General features: G+C 32.8%; 1 protein-coding gene across 1 annotated transcript; it reads left to right on the forward strand.

Moving 5' to 3' along the window:
- The first annotated feature begins 9,328 nt into the window (after positions 1 to 9,328).
- LOC148619119 (uncharacterized) lies at positions 9,329 to 14,856 on the forward strand. The gene is made up of 3 exons (XM_088578683.1): positions 9,329 to 9,447; positions 10,069 to 10,171; positions 14,644 to 14,856. Exons 1-3 carry the CDS (start codon positions 9,388 to 9,390, stop codon positions 14,814 to 14,816), a joined length of 336 nt encoding a protein of 111 aa, XP_088434809.1. The 5' UTR covers positions 9,329 to 9,387; the 3' UTR covers positions 14,817 to 14,856.
- Positions 14,857 to 15,198: the final 342 nt, after the last annotated feature.

Below are 15,198 nucleotides of genomic sequence, written 5' to 3' on the forward strand. Positions count from 1 at the left end.
CAGCATAAAGCCCGGCATCCAGGAATTAATTCTAAAAATATAACATCAGGTAAACAGACGACAATTCTAAGGCTCAATCTCGAAATCGAATTTGTTATCTATGATTTTGTAACCAAAGTTCGGAGATACATTTATTCATCACCATCTAAAAAGTTAATGGACAAAAGCCTTCGGTATAATCGTTCTTTAACTGTTCCATACAATGCTTTTTATGGTGCAGTTTGTACTGCCACAGATGTCATAATCTGAAACGTTGGAATATTATGGACTCAGCATTCAAACTCTGGGCAGTTCTGAATAGGCAATGTGCGGTTTTCAAGCGTTAATGTCATTAAAAGTGTTTTTTTTAATAATTGACTATTTATTTGAATGTTGAGGGACCTTGGAGTACTAAAGATTGACAATGTACCAACCCTTATGCTGTTATTATAATGAAGGTCCACGGTTTTCAATGGTCAACATCATAATGTTCCCTCCGCATAATCATACCGAGGGAAAACCTTATCAGTAATACTTAACCTTGAGTTTATTCATTTAATGCCTTTTCCTTATTTTGGTACATAAAAATGGTTTAAAGATGAGGAATTTTTGCCTTTGGACTTTAAGATGCTCCATTGCCACAATACGTTACCTAAGTTACATGACGTCTCCTTCCTTTCATACAAAAACCTCTTAGACTTCATCACATTCGAACCAAACTCTATTCTATACCTCTTACTCTACTACACTCCTTTTAGTAAACAACTCTTGACACTTCTCCAACCTCAGAATTATACAGACTTCTTGCCACCATTTTGGAAATTGGTTTCCACACACTCTTTAAATCAGTTTGTGAGGAAAGTCAAGGTGAAGAAAAACGAGAATTTCTTCCACTACCGTTTGTCAATATAGGTATAGATGCAATTGATTCGGCTAACATCCCCCGTCACAAAAACGTTACCAACAAAATTCCCCAATATTTAAAAGACAAATCATTTCCGATATTTTCATATTTCTATACTTCACCCATTGCATCCATAAATTTTCAATTATAAAATGCCATTGAAGAACCTCGTGAATGAGAACTTCAAGGCTAAACCACCTGACTGTTCTAGCAAAAACTCCCTATTCAAGTATGGTTTTCTGGTCACGTCGTTACAGAAGATTTAACCATCCTCGTAAACCAATCTCTGCATAATATTCTTTCTAAAGGTCCAAAGTACCGTGAACCACGCTCTATAAATTGGAATTATAACTTTAAAGTTCTTATGGACGCCGTGGAGGACTACGCAAGGCATATATTCTCTGTCAGAGTGGTTAAAGGCTGTGAGGTCTTTAGTTTTGAAACGAACGAAAGTAGGAAAATGAGTGCCAGTAGTGCTACATCAGTTTTCAGAGACCCCTGTGTAGCAAACAAAATGTCTACTATACCTGACAAATATGTTGTCGTAACAGCAGAAAACAACATTGTTTTTGTTTGCAAAAGGTTTTACATCCAATATAGCAGTGATAAGACATATACTGCTACCACAGTTTCCAAAGAAGAGATTGTGAAAAACCATACAACTGTGTTATCCTCTTTTGGTCTATACCAAAGACCGACTCAAAACATTATACATCGTTGTTTCTTTCGAAAGAAAAAGATGGTTCACCTAGATAGAAATATATAGTTCTTGGTAAAATTCCCTCATACTTTGTAAGAAATAGTTGTAAATCGTCTTCCAAATATACAGAAGAAGATGTTTACAAAATGCTGGAATTTTTAATCGACAACATATTTGTCCAGTGTGGTGGACGCGTTTTTTAACAAACGTTGGCATTCCAATTGGAAAAAATTGTGCTCCTCTACTTGCTGACCTATTCTCATGAGGCTGACTTTATAGCTGATCTGATCCGAAATAAAGAATATCGTTTAGCTAGATCCTTTAATCTCAGTTTTTGCTATATAGATGACGTATTTTCTTTAAACAATCCTAATTTCGGGGATTTGATTCATCGTATCTACACCAAAGAACTTGAGATAAAGGATACTACAGACATTGACAGCCTCATATCTTGACCTACACTTAGAAAGCGATGGTAAGGCAAAACTATTGACCAAACTTTAAGACAAACGTGAAGTTTTTTTCATTCAGAATTTTCAACTTTCCTTCGGCACCTCTGTATGGAGTGTTTATATCACAATTCATACGTTCTTTGTTGTGTATATCTGTTTTCCATGTCTGGTCTATTTCCCCGGATTACATTCTTTTCATTACCGCTATAATTTGGTTTCCTTGATAACTATTTCAAACGAAATTATGTTTCATGTCAATCTTTAAACTTTAAATGTACACTTAGAAATGCAGGTGGTTATTTACTTAATTTTTACTTAATTTTATGTTTATTGCAATATAAACAAAGCAGTGAAATAAGAATATTCGGATATCTACATGATTCCATATGACATTGACCTTTACAATAGATAATATTAACCATGAACAATTAATGTAAGTGTAAACATATATATTATTTTTAGGCATTTATTCATTTAATCAATATTAACTGAAACAAAAAATAAGAATAAAAAAACGTTTTATTTAATTGAAATATGTTGTAAAAGCTATAGCCTTTCAAAACCATTAAGTCTATTTTGTACGTTTTACGGTGTATTGAAAGAAGTAGCACTCTAAAAAGTTTAAAACATTATAAAGTGCTTAATCCCATAAAATATCACAAATCATTAATAAAGTTTAAGGGAACAAACCATTGACTGTTCTTGACCAAAATTGTATTTTTTAAACATAAACAAAGCGTGCATATCTTCTCAAACACATATAGTGTTCAGTGCCTTCTGAATTTGAACTGTATTGAACGAAAGGGACCAATTATTAAGTTTGCAAAACTTATATTTGGCGGTTTATGCGAATGACAATTTAACTTAAAGTAGCGTCGCAAAGCAACAGTTATTGTAATGTAAATACGTAAAATTATAATTAGCATATGTTTTGTTCTCCTGCGTAATGAGTGGGTGTCCCCTTTTAATATTTCTAAAATACTACTGTTCAGTGGCGGATCCAGAGAATCACCTATGATTTGACCCACAAGAGGGTTAAAAAAAAATCCTTGATTAACAATTGAATGTGTGCATTAAACGTAAAATATTTTTTTTTGTATATTTTCAAATTCGTATAGCGGCCCGTCCGCCCCTTTTTCTCGAAACCGCCTATGCTGTTGCAGGTAAAAAAATATTTAAGATGAATAATTTAAAATATTTGATATTGGAGTGAACACTACAAATTTCTTGATTTATTCATCAGCATTACAATTATATTTATTAGATTTGGGAAGCGGTTATGATGGTCTAACGACTTTAAGACAGGTATATATACAGACCAGGCTGTGTCAAACATACCATTCATTTATTGGTGTGCGTTAAATATATAATGAACTAGCTAATGTTGAACTGCAGTCATGTCTTCCGTAAACTAAATTTGTTTTGACACTACAACTGCCTTGGTTACCTGAAAATGTAATTAATGACAATAAAAATGTTATTTTCAAATCGAAAAAAAAAGCCATTTACTGTCATCTTTTAATTTAACATATATCGTGCCGTTAAACACGCATTATTTCTAAACTCTCTTTCTCCTAATTGAGCCTATCCTTCACTTATTCGATACTTAAGTAATATAAAAAAGTATTCGATTCCTTCATTTCAGTGTTGACTACTAATCTACATAATCGTGATATTCATCAAAACAACTTAATAAAGTATAAAGATAAGTACATTCAGCAGGTATTGTTTCTGGATGCTTATCAATATAATTGAAACACATTAACACTTTTTACATCTTATTATCTACCTAGCAGATAAAAGGTAGGTAACCTAGCCTTCAACTTTTTATCTTGGATGCAACTCAAAATTAAATTGCCTCATAATCAACATTATCTAACTTTAGGCAAACAATCTCAAAATAATAACTGTTGTTTTATTTCTAATATGTAAGAAATTTGTTTATTGTAGCGATCAAAATAATAAATAAGAAACTTCAAACAACATCAAATGCCAAATATTCAAAATATTACTGCCATAGGTTAACACATCAAATTATTTTATTGTACACATACATTAGTTCTTGAATAACCAAAATTGAAAACAAAAATAATCATAAAAGAAAAATTAAAAAAAAAATTATATTTGACCTTAGATCAAACTGTTACCATTTTTTGTAAGTAGACTGTTAACATTTCAGCAATTTATAATGAATCTTTTGGGTAATGAGGAGTGTTCTGTCTAAGTTCTAATAAAAACAGAATTAAAAGGGCTGTATATAGCTTTAATATTACAGAACGCCACAGATTATTAGATAAATCTGATTTATCCTCTGAAAGTAACAATTCACGTTCCGAACTTGCACCTATATTTGTATAATTTATCTCTTTTACTGTTTTAAAATTTGAACAGAAGCTTTTTATCTGGTTCCCGACTATATTTTCGACTACGCGCCTTTCTTGGACTGAGTGTTCAACCCCTATAATTTCTGTGTGATCTTTGGATTGCTTCTGTAACAAGTGCCAGCGTCGTACATTTGGAAGTAGGGAGACAATCCCTGCACATAAACACAGCTTTGTGCTATTAGGTTTTCACTACCTCCTTTTGGATGTGCGGTATTCATTAGCTTTGTCCTTTCTTGTACTTGTGTTTGAATGTTATTGCCATTAAAATTTGACGGAAGTGTTTATCTCATATTGGACAAAGGAAAAACGTTGTCAACAGCGTGTGTTTTTAGAACAAATTTATTGAATTCAATACAGAAGTCGCTCTGGATGGTAATAAAGGTTATTTAAACACATTTCATTCATATCTTTATTTTTAAAAAATATGAATAAAGTACTTGAATTTCGGTAGAAGTCAAACATGCTCGAAATAAGTAATCTTCGTTGGATTATTCTGATTTAGACATGTCATACTCTAGCGACTCTGAATCAAGCCTTAGCTTTCATGATGATTATCGTAAATCAAGAGATTAAAACTCGAGAAGGCATTATAAGACTCATTTAAATATCCACTTTACAGGAGAGAAAATTGGGATTCCTTACATTTTCAGTTTGAACGATAAGCTGATAGATATTGATGAAATTAAGTAACTTTTCCGAGTAGTGCCGCAATTAAACCAGCAGAAACATAACAAGAAATATTTTATTCGAGTTGTCAGAGCTTGTATGATCAAACTATAGATTGAGAAGATCACCACAAAAAAGTTTTGTAAGCAATCGCTTAAGATTGACTATCCCGGACAATCCAAACCTGAATCACAAATTATGTTACAATGGAAGGGAATAAGGGTAACAACAAAATTACCGAACACTACTCCTATCCATTATCAAGTCAAGCCCAAATTTAATCTAACAAAATAAAACACCACCGGAGAAGCTGTTACCATAATGGTCCTAATTTGGTACAAGGATTTAAAACGATGTATGTTTGTTTGTTGGGGTTTAACGTCCGAGCAGCAATATTTCAGCTATATTCAGACAATGAACATGAAATGGATGATAAAATGAACATGAAATGAAAAAAAGGATGGGACACAAGGACAATAGGGTCGACAAACTTTGATTGCCACTGGAAAAAGAGGGGATGGGTAAGGTCGGGCAATTTAGCCTCTTGTGGCGGAGCGCAAAGGTTCCTACTCCTATCGAATACCACAGCAGGGTCTTTAACGTGCGAGAAACGTGGCATCTTTCCCAACACGGTGCACCACTAGGTTGGCGGTCAGGTTAGCCTGACAACCCCAGTATGTAACACGCCAGGGGTACCCCATTCCACCACCTGGGGCACACATCCCAGTTGCTCTGTAGGCAGAGCGCCTAGCCCCCGGCTAGGTTTCTGAACACTATTTAGTCGCCTTATACGACAAGCTTAGCGCTGCTGCAGGCCTATTCTTTTAACACCCGGACCTGCACGGGGCTAAATTCTTATTTTTAACATATTTAGTCCACAGAAAGACAATCATTTAAATCATCTCATCTGCAGTCATTGTCCTATTGATAAGACTTATGTATTATTATTTAAACATATTATAGTGCTACAGAAAATTGTTTTTCTTCTTATAACTAGTTTCCCAGACAGGAAAGCTTTCTGATATACTTGTCTTACAAACAGGTCAGACCAATTTATATATATATATATATTGGTCTGACCTGTTCGGGGTAATGACGATTGCGTCCATAAAGTTTATTTAAAATACAAAATAAAACAGGTAAAAATAATTCAAAGTGACAGGTTTGAAATGACGATATGTACTTGTGTAATGAAACTGAATGGTAAAATGAGTTGATAATTCTTCTTCCTGTATACGACACATAAATAATAACTTGTGATTAAATGAAAAAGGAAAAAAGAAATAAAGTTCATTACCCATTGGTGACCAATAAAAAAAGACGATCATTTGTTAAAAATGACTTTTCAATGTAAAAATACATGTACTCATGTATTCAGCAAGATAGACTTTAACTTAATAGCTTTACAAATAATAACATTTTGTGATTAAAGTTGCTTTGTTTTGTTGACTTTAATTTGTCTTATTCAGCATTCATCAATTACTTATTTTCCTTCAATGACGAGGCTTCTTTGAAAAAGTAATCTATATAATTGCTTTTAGAAACAGCGTAAAAATATATCCCCATACATATTTGAACAAGGCTACTTGGGTTAGATTTTTTAAATAACTAAATTGTTTCATTGTTTGTTTGATTTTTAATTGGTTTTTAATTGGTTTTTAATTGGTATTTGCTTGTTACAAAGATTGCTTTACAATATTGTTGGTCAAAACTGCTTGTGAGGATCTCTATAAAGTTTCACGTGAATACGACAATTTTATTTTTATAAATAAAGCACCATATGCTACAGAGTATTCTGTGTGCATTTATGATAACAATACAGGAAAGAGTAAACAAGGGAACCTAAAGTCTAACAGGAATGAAAAGAATGCAATCCAGAAATAAAGAATAGACAGGGAAGACAGACACACACAATAATGAACATGAACTAACAAAAATAACACGTATGAAGAAACAAATGGAAATGACCAACTTTGATTCCACTTAAAACTGTGAGAATGGACCATGTGCATCGGTAGGATGAGAGTCTTCAACTTTTTTTAGAAATATCCACCGAGTTGCTCACGAGTTCATGCTGACGACCTTTACACTTATGTGGTGATGACCTCAATCTTGAAGCCAAATTTTAAGAAGTCTAGTGCGGTACAAAAAGTTTACGTAGTTACTGCAAGCTCTAGCATAACGTATGAGCAATGAGAAATGTTGCCACAGATGAAAGGAAACTGGATAATACGAAATGAAAAGTCATTGCGTTTGTCGTATGTGTATGTTTTTCCTTCGATCTCTAAATATAGGTCAAAATATGAGGAATCAATTCGATGTGTTGAGTTTGTAATAGGATAGAAAGAACAAAATTCGTCTATAATTGTTCAAAAAATGTAAACTAAACATTCTGAATCCTGAATAGTCTGTTTTCAATTCATTAACGAAGCCAAGATTGTTTTCTAAGACATTTTGACACTGTTTATAGGTCATTTTATGCTTTTGACAAATTTTAACGGTCATTTCATACTTTAACCTCTTACTTAAATGTTTGTATAATTTTGGATACAATCTATCATTAGTTAGTAATTAATGCAATTTAATAATGAAATAATTACATAAATTGGTTGATTGATCGTTATTTTACATCCCAGATAAATATTGTATGAGTGTCAGGACAAGAGGAATTATGCTCTGGTTTGCTCTAGCCCGACAAGCTGAGCATAATTTCAAGGAAATAACAACAAGAAGGTAGTTATATAATCCTATTCTGACGAACTATTATGACATCATGCTAACCATACTTTGCCTTCCCTATAACATGTGGTTTACGAGAGTGCAGAAACTTCCACCAAGTTTAGGTGTGAATCAGCTAGGAATTGAATGGAAGATCGATACCTTCTTCAACACTAAAGTCAAGCACACTTCTAATAGACTAACCAAACTGCTATTGATATGTTTCATAGATCAAGTGCAATGAATACTTCAAAACTAGTTTTAAAACAAAAAGAAAAAGATTTTTAAAAATATGCTTCGTTTAATCTTAAAAAAAAAACACTACGTAACTGACATTGTGTTTCTTTCGTTTTCAAGCTTTAAAGCCAGCTTGTCTTCTGAAGCGATTTTGTCGACATCCTTTGTGTAACAGAACATCAAATGTGGTGTCATGGGCAAAAGGACAGTTAACGTCATACTGCCTCACAAATTAACAGACAATTATATTCTAGTTATATACGCAGTTAATGCAGTCTTTAACCCGCACCTAAGATATTTGTCAGACAGGTTATGAATAAAAGCATCATTTGGTTTTAAACTACAAATATTATACCTTCAGACAAAAGGACAATTTCTAAACTGTGATAGAAATGTACAAACTAGACTAAAAAACCTTTTTGTTGAGAAACCATTGCAGTTGTTTTTTTTCTGTTAACTACTAGTTTTTGTTAAATGTACAACCATTAACTTTATTTTTGTTTAAAGAAAGAACTCAGACCTTTTTTAAATTGATTTTAGGTGTGTTTAATCGTGTAAAGTTTTTCCACAGTGGCCATATTTTAAAGGAGGAGGATTGTAATCACGCCAAAGTACTTTAACCCCGTAGCATTTTTTGCGCCTGTCCCAAGTCAGGAATTTCAGGCCTCTGTATATCCTCTTTCATTTTTTTCTTTTGGTTTACTCTTATTTTGCTGGACTACTAGTATACAGAGGCTACTATTTCGTTGTAGCATTAAACCTTGTCATAGAAGGACATGGTAGAATGACATATTCAATTAGACAAAGACATGAAGTAAAAGATTTAATGCTGACCGTCCTCGATTCTTGAAATATTCAGAATAAAACAAAAGAATTTAATTATAATATTTTTTTACTTAATATGTGAAATAAACCACAGAAATCTTGTTTTACAACAGCTTTTAAAGCGGGACACAAAACATATACCATTGATTTTATGACAAAGCAAAGAAAACAGTGGTAGAAATAGAAATTGCAAGTAGGTTTTCAAGATATATGTGCATGTCATCGTATTTCTATGAAAACGAAAACATAATGTTGCGAACATTAGCGTTTTATATAGAAAAGATTTAGATACAGTACAAGAAAAAAGAAAGACTTGCATCATTAAATTGAATCGTATGGTTAAATGGGGTAAATAGTTCAGACAGTGCCTGTTCAAATTAAGTTCAAATGCCGTCAACAGTATTTTAACCACGCAATGTCTGGAAACCTACGCTACCGGATGTCAAATTGATAGCGTGATTTTATCTTCTATATATTCAGATGTATTGAACTATTTCGCCAAATGTAAAGAAGTCGATAAGCATGATCAAACAAGTTGTAGTTTTGACAGTGGCTGTACTAGCCATAATTTCAGCAAAGACGGTAAGGGATTTCCCTGTATTTTCTTTAATCAGCAATGTTACATTACTATTCATTTATTTAAATTAAACAAGTAACATTAATTTAATTTTATTTGTAAGATTCTTCCCGATTGGTTGGTTCTCTTTGAGCAAACCATAATATTTTGTATAACATGGCTCATTATCTTTTGATTACGAAATAATCATTTAAGGAATATTTTTAATTTTTAACAGGTTATATTAAATATCCTGTTTTGCAGCAGTATACTAAGCCGTGTAAAGTGTAAACTGACCCAAACATGGTTAATGAGTATAACCTGTTCAAAAATGAAAACACTCTTATAATCCAATTTCGAATAGTCGGCAATTTCAATATAGATAACTAATTCGTACCAATTTCACGTATATGTAGATAACAATTTTAAAACAATGATAATAAAACCTAATTGCATTTCCTTAGCTAATTTGTACAGAGTGTGTACGGAATTTCTTAGTATTAACATTCAGAAATGAAATTTTATGATTAGTTGAATATTGATGCAATGCATACCTTATAAATACTGTATATACCATATATATTGATAGGTAGTTTCATTTTAACATTTTTCAAGTCAACTTTAATCATTTGCTTATTGTTTTGAAGACATGCAGACATGATTCTGAATGTAGTCCTGATGAGTGTTGTTATTACCACGAAGGATACCCAGTTGTTAGCAAGAGGATAATTTTTGACAGTTTGTTCCAAGGTTGGTTTTGATTTTAGTATCCAAAGCCAGGAACGTGTGACATTAGTATGTATCGTTTCGTTTTCACCTTTAGTTATTTGTTATGTTTCTTGATTATGTAAGGGAAATCATGCCGCTGTACCTGTAAATAATGATGTTTTGTGCAGCCTGTTCTGAACTATGGGGATTTTCTTGTCGTACATTGAAGGCCAATAAGTGGCCCTGGGCTGACAATTTCATTCTTTTGGGGTTGTTTTCTCTTTGGCATATACACCATACCATACCTATTCTCGTTATATTTTATTTCCGCTTGAATCTTGGTTCCCTTGATTACTCTCTTATATAGCGGTTTCCGGAGTAGTATTTCCGCAAGATGTAGCACACTTACGAATACTATAACAATTGTTTCTCTGTCACTCTTCCTAGGGGGGATGGTTAAGATATATTTTTCGATATCAATCCTTAAAATTAGTTGGTTTCCATCGTAATATTAATTTATCTAACATTCCGGTAATTTTGTGTTGAATCTTTATTAATGCTTTTTTCCATATATTTGAAAGTTTTGAAAGCGACTGTTTATTTTTTTAAATTCATTCATTTATAAAGGCAATCATTTTCTTGTTTGCAGCTGTCAGTTGCGTCTGAATTTTGTTTACGTCACATGATATGTGTACAATATTCCAACCATTCGTGGAGAACTGTAATATTTCCCGTATCTGTACAAATTGATCTGACCGGCTAAAAACTGAAACGGATGTTACTAGAGACGCTTTTAATAAAAATTGTAAAGTATGGCGATGTATTACATAGCTATCGACTATTTAAAAGGCGAAATGAAAAGGGGATGGGGTTGGAAATTTTTATTTTATAGTCACTCGTTTCAAGCAGTTAAAAATTAGCTCTTTGCTCACTCATTGAAAAAAATCTCCATTATTTAACAAGACAGATTTGCAAATAAAAATATTGATTTCGCTTGCCTTTGAAATTTAAATAGAAATATTACACTTGGGAAACAATCATTTTCGTCGGACCCCCACCCTTTTTTTTCATTTTGGTAATTTTTTTTTTTTATTTTGACGAATCTCGAACAGACAGCACACGTGTGCTAAAGCTCTCGGTGCTCGCTGATTTAGGCAATGCCTACTCCATATTATCTGAATTCGTGAATTTATTTTATAATTCTAAAAATGTTAGAACAACCAAGTGGAGGAATTTCAAATAAGTGAAAAAGAAATACTTTGCCAGCTTGAAAATATTAATTGTAACAAACCTCCGGGTCCAGATGGTATATCTCTTTGTACTTGAAGAAAACACGACATGAGATGTTAAAACGTTTGACACCGCTTTTCATTTTTTCCTTTCAAACCAAGTCTATTCAAATGGCATGGATATTATCACATGTTACTCATATTTCTAAGAGCAAAGACAGTCCTCATGATTCTGAAAATTGTAGACCTATTTCTCTCATTGTTTGCAAAAGTATGGAAAAGGTGATATTCAAACATTTATTTAATTTCATGAAAACAAATTGTTGTCAAAATACATGTTTCGTTTTCAACTTACAGAAGTTTATGATATAATCTTATCTTGACCAAGGTAGAGATGTTAGGTTCATTTTGTGATATATGTAAGGCAGTCGATAGTTTATTATCAAACATTTAGTGAATATGTGTTCATAACTACTTGGTTGGATTAAGGTTTACCTAGGCTTATTGATTGATTGTTGGGGTTTAACGCCAGAGCAGCAATATTTCAGCTATATTAAAGTGATGAACATGAAATGGATGATAAAATGAACATGAAATAATTGATTAATTATTTAAGTTTAACGCTCATGCAGCAATATTTGAGCTATATTTATGCGATGAACATGAAAAGAGTGATAAAATGAACATGAAATAATGGTGATGAAATGAAAAAACGGATGGGACACAAGGATGATAGGGTCGACAAATTTTGATTGCCACATGATAAAAGGGAGGGATGGGTAGGGTCGGGACATTTAGCCTCCTGGGGCGGAGCGCAAAGGTTCCTACTCCGATAGAATACCACAGAAGGGTTCTTTAACATGCGAGGAACGTGGCATCTTTCCCAACAAGTGCACCACTATGGTTTGCGGTCAGGTTATCCGTGTTATAGCTTGACAACCACTGCATGTAACACGCCAGGGGTACCCCATTCCACCGCCTGGGGCACACATCCCAGTTGCTCTGTGGGCAGAGCGCCCTAGCCCCCGGCTAGGGTTCTGACCACTATTCAGTCGCCTAGGCTTAGCACTGCTGAGGAACTATTTTTTTTTACACCTGGACCCGTACGGGGCAGGTTTACCTAGGGGACAGATTCAAAAAGGGTTACTCGATGAATTTACTCATAAAAAAACAAAAACAACAATCAATGCAGGAGTACCTCTAAATTCTGTTCTTGGACCTTTTCTTTTCCTAAGTGATATCAATGATATTGTTGATAAAATGCATAACCATGTAATATTGTTTGCTGATGACACTTCACTGTTTGTTATCATAGATGGAAACGATTTTTGCATCTTTTAATCCTTACTGGTGGATTGTAACATTAAATCCATCAAAATATCAGTCACTTGCGTTTTCTATGATAAACACTCAACAACCTGTCGTATACTTTGGTCATGTCGGGGAGCCTATTGAGAATGTGAATGAACACTGTCAACTAGGTTTGAATTTTACTTCAAATGCGACGTGGAATTTGCCTTTTAATTCCATATCGTTTAAGTTTGTTCAAGATTACACTTGAAGTACTCGCCAAGTAGAGTATACACTGAACAGAAGTGCTCTCATCACAATTTATTAATCCTTTATTTGCCCTCTACTTGAGTTTTCCGATATTTTCTGTGATGATTGTACTATTCAAGAATAATTTTATTAGAGCTTGTGAAAATTGAAGCAGTACGCTTTATCACAGGTTTAAGGCGACTACATTTGTAAACAAGCTTTATACAGAGTTAGGTTTCGAAATATGATCGGATAGAAGAAAGCTATATAAATTGATTGCTTTTTATAAATTGAAGAATGGATTTTTCCCTTGGAATCTTCATGAAAGTTCCTTGTTTTCTGAGACCAACTTTTTATAATTAAAGAAGTGAGGAACAAAAAATTATTATACGGCCTCAGTGTATGACAACCTCTTATCTTAATAGTTTTGAGTTTGCTACGGCCAGACTTTGGAATTATTTAGATAAGGGTATCTCTTAACCAATTTAGAGACAATTTGGGGAAAACATGTAAGCTACCAAACAATCAGCATTTTGTTTTCAATTGTCCTGCTGATGATGATATTAGAATGTTGCTAATTGAGAAACTCTCAAGGTTGCACTTACATTGGTCATTAGAATTATTTCTTGTTGGCGATAACATGCTTAATTATGATGAAAATGTAGTTATCACTAATGTATTTCATGATTAAAGGACAATTTAGCTAGTTAGTTTTATTTATTATCATTTTAGGATACATGTAGATAATTGACTTCTTATAATATCAAGCATGATTTTTTATTCATCAAACAATAAAGCACCACTTTCTTCTTTTCTACACGTTCTTCTTACATTTTTATAACAGGTATTTGTGTTTTATTCAAGTTAAGATGAGTTTTATAAGGCTTTTATCCATGAAAAAAAGATATTTTGTTACTAAAATGTAATATGTTGACAACCTTACCGTTTCTTTTTTTTCATCGTCTAGTTCATAATTGTTTTCAATTTTCCTTCTAATGTTATATACATAGTCGTCAGTTTTACTACATTTTGTTACGTTAAGGTTTACATGATCATGAAATTTTTGTACTAGTTTTTTTTCTACATTAGTCAAGCTTTTAGTTGTTGAATTAAAGTAAAGTTGCTTTTATAAACCAAGTAATCAAAGAGAATTCTCTTTTAATTTTTACTTTAAATTATCATTGTACGAAATTTCAACTCAACTTCTATGATAATGCTTATTGTTCAAAGAAGACATTTTTTTAAAAATCTACATTTCTAGTACTCAAATTAATTTGACTTATCCCATCAATCTCTATCTGTGGCACAAGTAATTCAGAATGCTTTGTATATGTATTGTATACCTTTGTTACCAGGAGAGGGCTTTGCCTGCTACCTAGTGCCTCTTCACTTTGTGTTGAATGAAATATTGTTTAAACAAAGATCAGCTTGGAAGAGAAATATACATTAATGTTGATATCTTCAAATCTAAAAGTCACCTGTTCTCCAATTTTTTTTCGACAAGCTGATGCATTTAGATGAAAAAGAAAAAAATGAGAATGCGGTAAGTAGATACAGCATCAATGTGTTTACGGGTAAAAAAGTCTAAAATTGAAATAACTAGGTTTTCTTATTATACACAACGCGTGTATTTCATATTTAGTACATTCAAAATTTATGTATACTCTTATGACACATAAAAGGTAATGATTGCCCAGTAAACTGTTTAACCATTTGGAAGATAATCGTCGTTGTTTTTTTCTGAAGGTGGATGGTGTGAGCGCTACAAGACAGAAGGAGAAGTTTGTTATACCTTACATAAAGAAAATGGTCACTGTGAATGTGGACCTGGCCTTTTTTGTCAGCAGGATAGGTTCCTACAACGTTTTGTATCAGGAAAAGGGATTTGTCGGGTTGCCATAACAACTTCTTCTTCATGATTTAAAAAAGTACTGCAAATTAAAGTCATTGTCTTGTTGAGACTCTAGTTTTTAAGCACAGGACGAAACGTCTATGTTTGACAAAATTACTTTCGTTTGCTAAAAAAGATCAAATCAAACATGCCGAAATTACAAATTTTTTACAAATGGAAATTTAAACTTAAAACTGGTCGATTTGGGTCTCTAAATGATTAGATTTCAGAAGTCATCAAATATAGCATATATCAATAGAAAAACAAACTTAGATATCTACAAAATCACATAATGTCATAAAAATATTACAAGATTTTACAACATAAAGCATGTGACATTTCTTTGTTTGCTAATTTTAAAGAAAAAGACCACCCTTGCATTTAATTGGGATCTTATAAAAATTCATTCC

This window comes from Perna viridis, chromosome 4, assembly GCF_037379345.1.
Source record: "Perna viridis isolate PV_CMFRI_1.1 ecotype Kerala chromosome 4, ASM3737934v1, whole genome shotgun sequence".
Taxonomy (NCBI): Eukaryota; Metazoa; Mollusca; class Bivalvia; order Mytilida; family Mytilidae; genus Perna; species Perna viridis.